Source organism: Hylobates moloch, unplaced genomic scaffold, assembly GCF_009828535.3.
Source record: "Hylobates moloch isolate HMO894 unplaced genomic scaffold, HMol_V3 SCAFFOLD_3, whole genome shotgun sequence".
In the NCBI taxonomy this organism is placed as follows: domain Eukaryota; kingdom Metazoa; phylum Chordata; class Mammalia; order Primates; family Hylobatidae; genus Hylobates; species Hylobates moloch.
The window spans coordinates 114,136,761-114,149,828 of record NW_026652278.1 but is presented as its reverse complement, the minus strand read 5'-3'; the positions used below and the strand labels follow the sequence as shown (position 1 = coordinate 114,149,828).

Below are 13,068 nucleotides of genomic sequence, written 5' to 3'. Positions count from 1 at the left end.
CTGAAATAACCATTCCTAATTGTAGTCTGAAAATGTCCTTTTAATAAGCATCCCCTTTTGGTTAATCTAATCTAAGCGGGTTGTTGTCACTTAAAAGTCCTCACAAAGATTTATTTGTGACCTCAGTTGAAAATTCTCTAACTTTTCCAGTTCTTTGTCAGACTCTAGGCCTTGGGGCTTTCTACGGTAACTTAGGATGAGCACTAAGGCTAGGCTTGGGGAGGGAAACAGAGAACAGTAAGGACAGACTGGCAATCTACCAGCCTTAATCAATTTCTACCTCTCTCAACATTTTAAGAGCCCTTAAATAAGTATCTCTGTAGCTCACCCTGTCCAATTTTATAACAAGCAAAATAATAAAAATTTACATTGTGCTATCATCTTAGTCAAGACACATGACCACTTTCATAGTTACCTCCTAACTGGTTTCCTAGGCTTTTTTGCCCTCTAATCTTTGAAAGTGTTCCTTTGATAGTGTCATTTGCCTTCTTGTTCAGAAACATTCAATGGCTAGCCTACCCACTACCCACCAAATCAAACTCCTTAATTTGGCATTTAACATTTTTCCATCTTTTTTTTTTTTATATAACTCTATTCTAGCTAAATTGGACAAATCTGAATACTGTGCTTTAACATCATGATTCATGTTATATTATTCTCTCTGCCTAAATTTTCTCTGGCCCACATCTCCCAGTTTTTGCTTAAGAAAGATTTATCCCGTCCTTGGAGTGCTTGTTTAAATGTTTGTCCCTCCATGAAGTTTTCTCTGATCCCAGTATTCTCCCATATTTGAAAATATTCTCTTCTTTTTATACATTTCAATAGCAACTGGAATTTTATGTTTTATTGTACATATCACATATTTCAATGTAATTTTGCTGCATGTGCCTTAACTACATTGTAAGAATTTAAAAGTATGGAGGATAGAAAGTATATCTTATTCATTTTAATCTTTTCTAAAACATCTTGTAGTATATATATATATATATACATATATATACACATATATATACACATATATACACATATATACATATATACATATATATACACATATATACATATATATACATATATACATATATACACATATATACATATATATACATATATACATATATATACACATATATATACATATATACATATATACACATATATACACATATATACATATATATACACATATATATACATATATACATATATACACATATATATACATATATACACATATATACACATATATATACACACAGTAGGTGTCTGATTAATAATTGTTAAATAAATACAAATGTTCTAATACAAAAGTTTTTTTTAAAATTAGTGAACACCAGAATTAGCTTAGCCAAAAGATTCTCTTACCATTAAGATAAAGGCAGAATTCTATCTAACACAAAATAATGCTGAATGTGAACCTACCAGCTGCTGCTTGTCCTGTAGTTCTTGAACATACTTCATAAGTGCCATCTGGAACTACACCTGTACAAAAATCATCCCAAAAATAGTTTTCAATAAAAATACATTTGTGATTATATATTGTACTCTTTAATTTTTCACACAAGATTATTATCTAAATACAAAGAGGATTACTATCCTTCCTAGATTTTAGTTCTTAATCATTGGAATGAAGGGGCTATCTTAATGACTCATAAGATCGATTCCATATTTCACAATATTTTATTCTAAGATTTAAATAATTTAACTGCAGTTTTAGCTTTACTTTCTGCATGTGATTTCCTTATTGGAGTGACAACACGTGGCCAACTCTGACACTCTAGATGGCTTATCCACTAATATCCAGGATGCTATGACAATTTGTTATCATAAATGAATGGCACTTTGAGAATGCAAATGACTTAAAATAGAATTTTGGCAACTAAGAGCTGCCACATTAGGTCAGACACATGATTCATCAGTCTTACCTTCTCTTTTGACATGGAACATTTTATGAGAAAAAAAATGGCTGAAGGCTATGATGTCAATCTCAAGATCATGGACCTATCTCCAGAATATATCTACTTTAACTTTGAAACACTTACTACCACCTAGCTTTAATCTGGTAACTTCAGCTTCAAAAAAGATGTTAATTAAATTCAACAATTTTACACAGTAAAAGTTGAAGCAACTTTCAAACAAAGTAAACTCTAAACATAGAATTAAGACCTTCCTCAGTTATCCTTAGAAGAAACTAAATATCAATTTAAACTCGAGAGTACATATATCTTTAATGTCCTTTTGTAATTCACTCTGAATCCTAAATTGGTATTCACATGTTACTTAAATTTGAGCTTACTATTCATATTTTAGGTAATTTGGTATTACATTTCTGTCTTTGAAAAATTTCAAAAGGGAAAAATCTTTCCAACTTAGAAATATTACAACTTGGTTTGTGAGAGAGGATCTACTTGTTATTATGGTTTTTTTAAAGACTGCCAATAACTTTAACATCTAAATTATACCTTTGAACTGTATAGTACCTGTGTCTCACATACAAATTCTAATTAAGAAATAACTAGATTTGGTTTTGGAGTATCACTCAATTCATCTTTGTAGTCATGGTTACAAATCTGAACAAATTTAAGACTTACATTACCCTTTCAAATTCAAGAATGCTAGAATGAAAAGAAAACCCTTTGAAATCTGAATAACATAACTGAGGCCAAGTGAAAGGAAGAATTAGTAAATAAAAAGGGAGAAGAAAACTTTTAGGATTTCCTATCCCAAGAAGGAGTAGAGAATTTTTAAAAATTAAGCTTAAGGGCTAGGTGTGGTGGCTCACACCTATAAACCCAGTGCTTTGGGAGGTCAAGGCCACAAGATCACTTGAGGCTAGGAGTTCAAGACCAGCCTGGGCAACATAGTGAGACTCCATCTATACAGGAAATTTAAAAATTATCCAGGTATGGTGGCATGTGCCTGTGGTCCCAGCTACTTGGGGGGCTGAGGTGGGAGGATTGCTTGAGCTCAGTAGTTCAAGGCTGCAGTGAGCTATGATGGCACCACTGCACTCCAGCCTAGGTAACAGAGCAAGATTCTGTCTCTAAAAAGCAACAAAAACATTAAGCTTAAAAAATGAATATATAAACTCATAGAATATAGAGCCATGATGAATTAATAAGGAATATTACGATTTTTAGACGCAGATCTGAATCCTGAAAATGAGGACTAAGAAATCAACTAGTCTCTTCCCCATAATACCTGTGGTTTCTGTATCACAGACAGAATGATGACTTGGAGCAACCATTAGGCTGAATCCAGGATGGTAATTTTTCTGCTCTGATGACCAAATGCTACCCAGGTTTTACAGAGAGCTTGCAGACATCTAAACTTCTGATGGTTTATTTTGTCTAAATACACATTCATGATATTGTCCTAATATTTACTATCTACTTAAATAGTTCTTTGAACTCTTCCTATAGACTGTCCTTGCTAATTTTTAATGCACTTCTCAATAAACATTATCACCTAGAGAAGAAATTTTACTGGGTCACCTTTTTTTCTAGAGTATGTTTTAAAAATGATCTGTTAAAAAAATTCTAAGGTATAATCCTAACATTCCTTATTTCTCTGCCCTATACATATCACCTTTGTTCAAAATATTGAGGTATACTTATTACTAACAAAAACTATAAACTAGCAAACTAATTTGTCCATTTTATCATTTGGAATTTTTATAAATATGTCAATTACATAACTACTCTGCTTATCTCCTTCTGGCCCCCTCCCAAGAAACCCAAACAATAAGCATGTTACAGAAGCATGTTAGTCCCCTCTAAAACCCAAAATAAATTATTCTGAGTATCATGATTACCAGCGTGTTAGTGTTCTGTATTAACAGAATATATACTGAGGTGCTAAATTATTTGTTCATTTTGTAATGTATATTTCTGATTCTGAATCAGAGCATATTTCTCATTTTATATCTTATGCATTTGCCCTTTAAGATAAACTGTTAAGGAAATGGTTTACTTCCTTTTTTTCCAAATATATTCTACTTATTTTAATAAATACAATGATGGTAAAGCTGTCACCTTAATAAAAATCACTAAATTTATTTTTGTCTTTCATTAAAAAAACAAAATATATGTTTTACTGATTTTAAAAAAACATGTATAACTATTGTGTAAAATAATAAATCTATAAAGATTTCTGTTGTAGGCTGATATTGGTCTTTTGGATAATAGGCATGAGTATTTCCATATCAACTCTTCTCAGTAACCTGAAGTATTTCAAATAAGTACTGGTATTTTACCTATAATTATCTAAATGCAAAGTATTTGATGGGGTTCAGTACACACTGCCTTCTAAAATGGCATCTTGTCATATGGAAGATATTTTAAACTGAAGCAATTTGAGAAGCAGCAGATGCAGGAAGGACTTTGACTTTCTTCTGAAGCAGGTCATACGAACCACATGTGAGAGATGCCCTTCCTATACCCAGAGGAAAGGAGCATCCTCATCTCCAAAGTGGAGGGACACTGAGAGGAATCTGAACAAACAGGCCTTGGTTAGTTTCCTCCAGTTTACTACCCTTAACTCATACCCCTTTTTATTTTCTCACATTGCTCTACAACTATCTACTCTTCTTCAAACCTAGCATAAAAATACTGAGGTTTAACCATTTCTTTGGATCTTCATTTCCTTATGAAGGCTCCATGTCACAAAAAAACCTCATATTAAATAAACCTGTATGCTTTTCTCTCATTAATTGGTCTTTTATTACACAAGCCCCAGCAAATAGCCTAAAAGGGTAGTAGGAAAAGATATTTTTCCTTCCCTACACATTAAAACCAAGACTTTTTCATTCATTTTGAATGCTAAAACTTCAATTTTTGTAAAAATAACAGAAATTTTCCCATTCCTCAAAGAAAATGGGAAGTAGAAAGATTTCCCTCTAGTGGAGAGAGGAAAAAATTACATAAACAATGGGCTACCGCTTCCTAAAAAGTAAGTAATTTACTTTACAAGATTGAGGAATTTTAGTTCACAACCTTTTAACTCCTTATTTATAATTTTTCTTTATTATTAAGATTAATGATGCTTTACCAACTCTGCTATAATATTTAAAATATAAAAATATATACAAATAAATTCCGTATCTTCAATATGGCCTATAAACACAGCTTTAGTTATACCCAACCTTGAATATTATGGAATTGCAGGAATTCATGTTGCACTCTGCACTCCTACAAATTTGAACATGTGGATTTATTCACGTCAATATTAATTAAGGCTGGAGTTCCTGGTCCCGGCTATTTACAAACTGTTCTGTGTTTTATGTTGAGTTGGATATTGCACATTTATCATTTTCTTTCAAGATTCCGACAGGACAAAAATGCTTTATCTGGTCAAACATGGATCAATTACAGGAAAAATCAGGGACTGTGTAAACATTCAAATGTTATAGTACCAAAAAGAATGCCTGGTTGGTTTACTTACCAAAACTACTCAGTGCTGTAGTTTTTCACGGATATGGTTTGTTACCTGTAACTACAAATAGCCCTTCTTTCTCAAAGTCTAAAAACATTTGCTATATCTAAGCATCTTTTAATTTCACAAATAGAGACTTAATGTTTTATTTTTTAAGTTCTAAACTGTATATAGAAATAAAAGATACTTACAGGCATTCATCACTAAATCCCCACGAATTTCTGGTTTCCAGTCATCCCATGATGTCTCAAATCCGTCAGCAAAACGGATACAAAAGTTTTTGAAATGCCCTTTGCTAACCAGAGACTCTGAAGAGCACGCAGTGATGAGAGTACTTTCAATGGTTAATACCAAAGCAGAACCAGTGTCAAGGTCTCCAGTATGATTAGACTGCAAAATATATTAAAGAAGAAATAAGACAAAAGGTGACAATTTTTTAAACTTAGAAATCCTCACAGGATTCACAGGAATAGAAATCTAGAAATGGTCAAGCCTAGATATGTTCATTAAAGAGCAGCTTAGAAAGATGCCTTTTAAAAATTAAATCGCTCAAGTGAAAGGTACTTGCCATGTGCATTTTTTTTCTTACTTAACATACGAAGGGCTATCTACATTTCTATCTCAAGCCTCTCTTTTAGTTGTGGGGAGATGCTCTCACTATGCCACCCACCTGTTGTGTTTATGGCCTTCCTAGGCAGTGCCCATTATGCTATTAAAAAACTACTATATTTCAGTTCCTGAAACACAAACATACCAATGCCGCCAATCCTTAACCCAAAGCTTTTCTTAACACTGTCTTACCAAACAGAATCCTAGAAGATAAATTAATTCAACAACTGGTTACAAGTTACTAAGGTAAACTGCAAGAGTAAAATATAGATCTCTGTATTCTACTGTTAATAAACTGTTGCTTCTTGGCCTGACAGGTGTTCATAGCCTTTTCTCTCTCTCACACACGTGCATGCAGTTACATATTCCTGAGAATTTGTCCTAAGTTGCAAAGCGAAAATTCCTGCTTCATGTACACACTGCTTTGAAGTTTTATTACCATTAAATATTACAGTATAAAAGCATTTTGGAATTCCCTACTCTGTTACAAGTAAGTTTATTAAACAGTATTCTTAAATGTCCTTTTATTTCCATCTTATAAACGAGTCCATACCAATGACTTCCTTGTTAAAAAAGAAAACAATAAAATGATTCTGAAACTAATTAGCTTCTTTTTATGAAGGTAAAAATTAAGAGTTATCTGGTGGGTATCAATCTTACCACTATTCTGAAGCATATAAGAGTGCTTCAGAGAAAAGTCCCATGAGATTCAGATTTAATACATTGAGATGAGTAATGGTTGAAGGAATTCAATCTTACTTGCTACTACTAAACAGTTATAAACTGTTATACTGAAAAATGTATTGTTATACTCTAAATACTTAGAAATGGTTATGTAGAAATGCCTGGCTCTTAATCCTGGAATATGACTTGACTTTTTGTACCTGTGCAGTATTTGTGATAGGTAGGCAAATTCCCAGATCATTGACAGTGAGCTGGAGAAAAAGAGTCCCAAAGGCCTGGGCTGACGTTTGCTGGATACCAGGTAGCATATCTACTACTTCCTTTGTAGCCATATGAATATCCTTATGTAAAGCCATTCGTTGTTCATTCCAGTTGTCATAGGCAGCCTTATAATTCAGCCAAAACAGCACAGCTTTTGATAATTAAGACAGGGCAGAAAGAAAATTAAAATCAACACTGTAAATCTATATGTTAAGTAAAGCTCAAAAGCTGCAAAATCCTGTTGCTTAATAAAAATTACACCCAGAAAACTGTAGCATTAGAATTGGGAAAGATCTAAGAGGACATATAGTCACCATTTTTTAAATAACAAATGAAAAAACAGAAAGCAGGCAACCACATAATGGCACAAGGAAGAAGAAAATCCAGGTCTGTTCATTCCCTCTAACTTATTTGTGAAATGCCTATTATATGTTAGGTATTGGGATGGAATAACAAATGAAAACAGACATGGTACTTGACTTCATCTGTAGAGTTGTTACTTCTTTTAAAATTCTTTAAGGTACATAATGCTAGGAACATACCATTAAAAGGATCTGACTTACAGAGAAAAGTCAAAGATGTTTGAGTTTGTTAAACAGAAACAAACCTTAAGGAAAACCTTCATTTCACAGCAGTGTATAGATGGAGGGCCTCTAAGAAGGACATAAAGATGGAGAGGCCAGAGAAGCAGGAGGAAAAGCAAATGCAGGTTGAGCATCCCTAATCCGAAATCCAAAATCCCAAAACTTTCTGAATGTTGATATGATGCTACAAATGGAAAATTCCACATCTGAACTCATGTGAGACTGCAGCCAAAATGCTGTCAAAACTTTGTTTCATGCACAAAATTATTTAAAATATTTTATAAAATTATCTTCAGGCTATGTGTATATGGTGTATATGAAACATAAATAAATTTCATGTTTAAACTTGGGTCCCTGCCCCAAGACATCTCATTATGTATACACAAATATACCAAAATCTGAAAAAATCCAAAATCTGAAACACTTCCTGTACCAATTACTTTGGAAAACCAATACTCAACCTGTTTTGTGTCAAGGACACCAAGGGTACAAAATACTTTAAGAAGCTGATGAAAGCTGATGAGAGGTCAGTAAAATGAGAACTGAAAAACATGTACATGGGATTCAGCAAAATAAAATGTTATCTGTAACACTGCCAAAAGGGCAATTTTCTAACAGGATTCTGTTACTAGCCTATGTCCATCACTGATGGAGATCTTAAATGGCTTCTTAAATGGCTCCTCATTACGTCTAAAATACAGTTCAAATATATTTGCCCAATCCACATTAATTAGACCTTGTCTACCTGTTCAGCCTTCTTTCCCATTATTTTCTTCTATGAAACCTACTGCTATATTTTCTTAGACTTATGTGTTTAAACACATTCATTCTTATTCTCTCTCAATCAATGTTTATTTGGTTCTTATTGTATGCCAGGGACTGTTCTAGGCCCTGGGTTATAAAAGTAAATTTCATTTCCTTATCTCCCTGGTGAACTCCTAATTCAAAGTCAAATCAAGAATTAGTTTCTCCTCTAAGAAGCACAGGCAAAGGTAGAGAACTCCTCAGAACCAAGAACACATCTCTAACTCCACTGTGTAGTCTACTTTGTTTTCTTTTCCACTGGACTGACAGGTTCTTGAGAGCAGGGATACTGTTGTTTATTTTTGTATTCCACTTCTAGGCAGTACATGATAAATGTTTATAGAATATAAAAATAAACACAGTGCCAAAACACAAATGGGTGCATTAATTATCAAAACAAAAAAATTCAGCATTACAATTATATAATCTGAAGCAGACACTCCTATGTATCCATGCAGAAGACAAAATAACTTTAAAATGTAAAATAACTTTTAAAAACTGAAGGGAAAAAGCAAGATTTTTTTCTTTTTTGGATACACACATTTCAGATTTAGGAACCATTTAGCTGTCAAGCATTTACACCAGTAAACTACAAGATTTTCTTTTTTTTTTTTTTTGATACGGAGTCCCGCTCTGTCGCCCAGGCTGGAGTACAGTGGCGCAATCTCGGCTCACTGCAAGCTCTGCCTCCCGGGTTCACGCCATTCTCCTGCCTCAGCTTCTCTGAGTAGCTGGGACTACAGGCGCCCGCCACCACGCCCGGCTAATTTTTTTTTTTGTACTTTTTAGTAGAGACGGGGTTTCACCGTGGTCTCGATCTCCTGACCTCGTGATCCGCCTGCCTTGGCCTCCCAAAGTGCTGGGATTACAAGCGTGAGCCACCGCGCCCGGCCAACTACAAGATTTTTATCTAGCATTAACAAAGCATTCCATGGAATACTATGCAGCCATAAAAAATGATGAGTTCGTATCCTTTGTAGGGACATGGATGAAACTGGAAAACATCATTCTCAGTAAACTATCGCAAGGACAAAAAACCAAACACCGCATGTTCTCACTCATAGGTGGGAATTGAACAATGAGAACACATGGACACAGGAAGGGGAACATCACACTCTGGGGACTGTTGTGGGGTGGGGGGAGGGGGGAGGGACAGCATTAGGAGATATACCTAATGCTAAATGACGAGTTAATGGGTGCAGGAAATCAACATGGCACATGGATACATATGTAACAAACCTGCACGTTGTGCACATGTACCCTAAAACCTAAAGTATAATAAAAAAAAAAGAAAGAAAATATGAATCTACTATTATGATCTATCTATGTATCTAATATTGGCTACTCTTGTCTTTTCTTTTTCTTCAACCTTTTATTTTAAGTTCTGTAGGATATGCATGTTTGTTACATAGGTAAATGTCTGCCATGGTGGTTTACTGCACACATCAACCCATCACCTAGGTATTAAGCCCAGCATCCGTTAGCTATTCTTCCCAATGCCCTCCCTCCTGCTGTCCCTGCCGACAGGTCCGAGTGTGTGTTGTTCCCCTCCCTGTGTTCATGTGTTCTCATTGTTCAGCTCCCACTGATAAGTGAGAACATGCAGTGTTTGCTTTTCTGTTCCTGCATTAGTATGCTGGGGATAACAGCCTCCAGCTCCATCCTCCTTGCAAAGGACATTATCTCATTCCTTTTTGTGGCTGCACAGCATTCCATGGTATATATGTACCACATTTTCTTTATCATTGATGGGCATTTAGGTTGATTCCATGTCTTTGCTATTGTGAATAGTGCTGCAATGAACATACAAATGCATGTATCTTTACAATAGAATGATTTATGTTCCTTTGGGTATATACCCAGTAATGGGATTGCTGGGTCAAATGGTATTTTTGCTTCTAGATTTTTTAGGAATTGCCCCGACACTGTCTTCTACAATGGCTGAACTAATTTACGCTCCCACCAACAATGTGAAAGCATTCCTTTTTCTCTGCTTCTTCACCAGCACCTGTTGTTTCTTGACTTTTTAATAATAGCCATCCTGACTGGTGTGAGATAGTATCTAATTGTGGTCTTGATTTGCATTTCTCTGATGATCAGTGATGCTGAGCTTTTTTCATACGTTTGTTGGCCACATGAATGTCTTCTTTTGAGAAGTGTCTGTTCATGTCCTTTGCCCACTTTTTAATGAGTTTTTTTTTCTTGTAAATTTAAATTCCTTGTAGACTCTGGATATTACATCTGTCAGATGGATAGACTTCAAAAAATTTTCCCCATTCTGTCTGTGTACTCTGATGGTAGTTTCTTTTGCTGTGCAGAAGCAGCTCTTTAGTTTAATTAGATCCCATTCATCAATTTTTGCTTTTGTTGCAATTGCTTTTGGAGTTTTCATCACGAAATCTTTGCTGGTGCCTATGTCCTAAATGGTATTGTCTAGATTTTCTTCTAGGGTTTTTATAGTTTTGGGTTTTACATTTAAGTCTTTAATCCATCTTGAGTTAATTTTTGTATAAGGTGTAAAGAAGGGGTCCAGTTTAAATTTTCTGCATATGGCTAACCAATTTTCTCAGCACCATTTATTAAACAGGGAATCCTTTCCCCACTGTTTGTTTTTTGTCAGGTTTGTCAAAGATCAGATGGTTGTAGGTGTGTGGTCTTATTTCTGAGTTCTCTATTCTGTTTCATTGGCCTATGTGTCTGTTTTTGTACCAGTACAATGCTGTGTTAGTTACTGTAGCCTTGTAGTATAGTTTGAAGTCAGGTAGTGTGATGCCTCCAGCTTTTTTCTTTTTGCTTAGGATTGTCTTGGCTATTTGGGCTCTTTTTGGTTCCATGTGAATTTTAAAATAGTTTTTTCTAATGTTGTAAAGAATGTCAATGGTAGTTTAATGGGAATAACATTGAATCTATAAATTACTTTGGGCAGTATGGCCATTTTCACAATATTGACTCTTCCTATCCATGTGCATGAAATGTTTTTCCATTTGTTTGTGACCTCTCTGATTTCCTTGAGCAGTGCTTTGTAGTTCTCCTTGAAGAGGTCCATCACTTCCATTGTTAGCTGTATTCCTAGGTATTTTATTCTCTTTGAAGTGATTGTGAATGGGAGTTCATTCATGATTTGGCTCTCTTCTTGCCTGTTGTTGGTGTATAGGAATGCTAGCAATTTTTGCACATTGCACAACTTTGCTGAAGTTGCTTATCAGCTTAAGAAGCTTTTGGGCTGAGACAATGGGGTTTTCCAAATATAGGATTCTATCATCTGCAAACAAAGATAATTTGACTTCTCTTCCTATTTGTATACACTTTCTTTCTCTTGCTGGACTGTCCCGGCCAGAACTTCCAATACTATGTTGAATAGCAGTGGCAAGAGAGAGGGCATCCTTGTCTTGTGCCAGTTTTCAAGGGGAATGCTTCCAGCTTTTGCACATTCAGTATGATATTAGCTGTGTGTTTGTCATATATATCTTATTATTTTAAGGTATGTATCTTCAATACCTAGTTTATTCAGAGTTTTTAACATGAAGGGATGTTGAGTTTTATCAAAGGCCTTTTATGCATCTATTGAGATAATCATGTGGTTTTTGTCTTTAGTTCTGTTTCTGTGATGAATTGCATTTATTGATTTGAACCAACTTTGCATCCTGGGGATGAAGCCCACTTGATTGTGGTGGATAAGCTTTTTGATATGCTTCTGGATTTGGTTTGCCAGTATTTTGTTGAGGATTTTTGCATCAATGTTGAACAGGGATATTGGACTGAAGTTTTCTTTTTTTGTTGTATCTATGTCAGCTTTAGGTATGAGGATGATAGTGGCCTTATAAAATGCGTTAGGGAGGAGTCCCTCCTTTTCATTTTTTTTGGAATAGTTTCAATAGAAATGGTACAAGCTCTTCTTTGTACCTCTGGCCGGATGTGAAATTCTAGGTTGGAAATGTTTTTCTTTAAGGATGTTGAATATTGGCCCCCAATGCTTTCTGGCTTGTAGGGTTTCCACTGAGAGGTCTGCTATTAGGCTGATAGGTTTCCCATGTAAGTGACTTGGCCTTTCTCGCTGGCTGCCCTTAACATTTTTTCTTTCATTTCAGCCTTGGATAATCTGACGAATATGTATCTTGGGGTTGATCTTCTTGTGGAGTGTCTTACCGGGGTTCTCTGCATTTCCTGAATTTGAATGTTGGCCTATCTTGCTCAGTTGAGGAAGTTCTCCTGGATGATATCCTGAAGTATGTTTTCCAAGTTGGTTCCATTCTCGCCATCTCTTTCAGGTACCCCAATCAGTCATAGGTTTGGTCTTTTTATATAATCCCATAGTTCTCAGAGGTTTTGTTTGTTCGTTTTCTTTTTTCTCTATTCTTGTCTGCCTGTCTTATTTCAGAAAGACAGTCTTCAAGCTGTGAGATTCTTTCCTCCACTTGGTCTATTGTGCTGTTGATACTTGTGACTGCATTGTGAAGTTCTCCTGTTGTGTTTTTCAGCTCCAACAGGTCAGTTATGTTCCTCTTTAAACTGGCTATTTTGGTTATCAGCTTCTGTACGTTTTGTCACGATTCTCAGCTTCTTTCCACTGGGTTAGAACATGTTCTTTTAGCGCAGCTAAGTTTATTATTACCCACCTTCTGAAGCCTACTTCTGTCAATTCAGCCATCTTAGCCTCAGCCCAGTCCTGTGCCCTTGCTGGAGAGGTGTTGCA

General features: G+C 35.2%; 1 protein-coding gene across 1 annotated transcript in view; it reads right to left on the bottom strand.

Moving 5' to 3' along the window:
- BLTP1 (bridge-like lipid transfer protein family member 1) overlaps nt 1-13,068 on the bottom strand; it is a 208,736-nt gene that overhangs the window by 46,970 nt on the left and 148,698 nt on the right. Inside the window, exons 55-57 of the mRNA XM_058437034.1 lie at nt 6,927-7,138; nt 5,625-5,823; nt 1,423-1,482 (exon numbers count right to left, since the gene is read on the bottom strand). Of these exons, the coding sequence (XP_058293017.1) occupies nt 1,423-1,482; nt 5,625-5,823; nt 6,927-7,138 (471 nt within the window). The remainder of the gene's footprint in view (nt 1-1,422; nt 1,483-5,624; nt 5,824-6,926; nt 7,139-13,068) is intronic.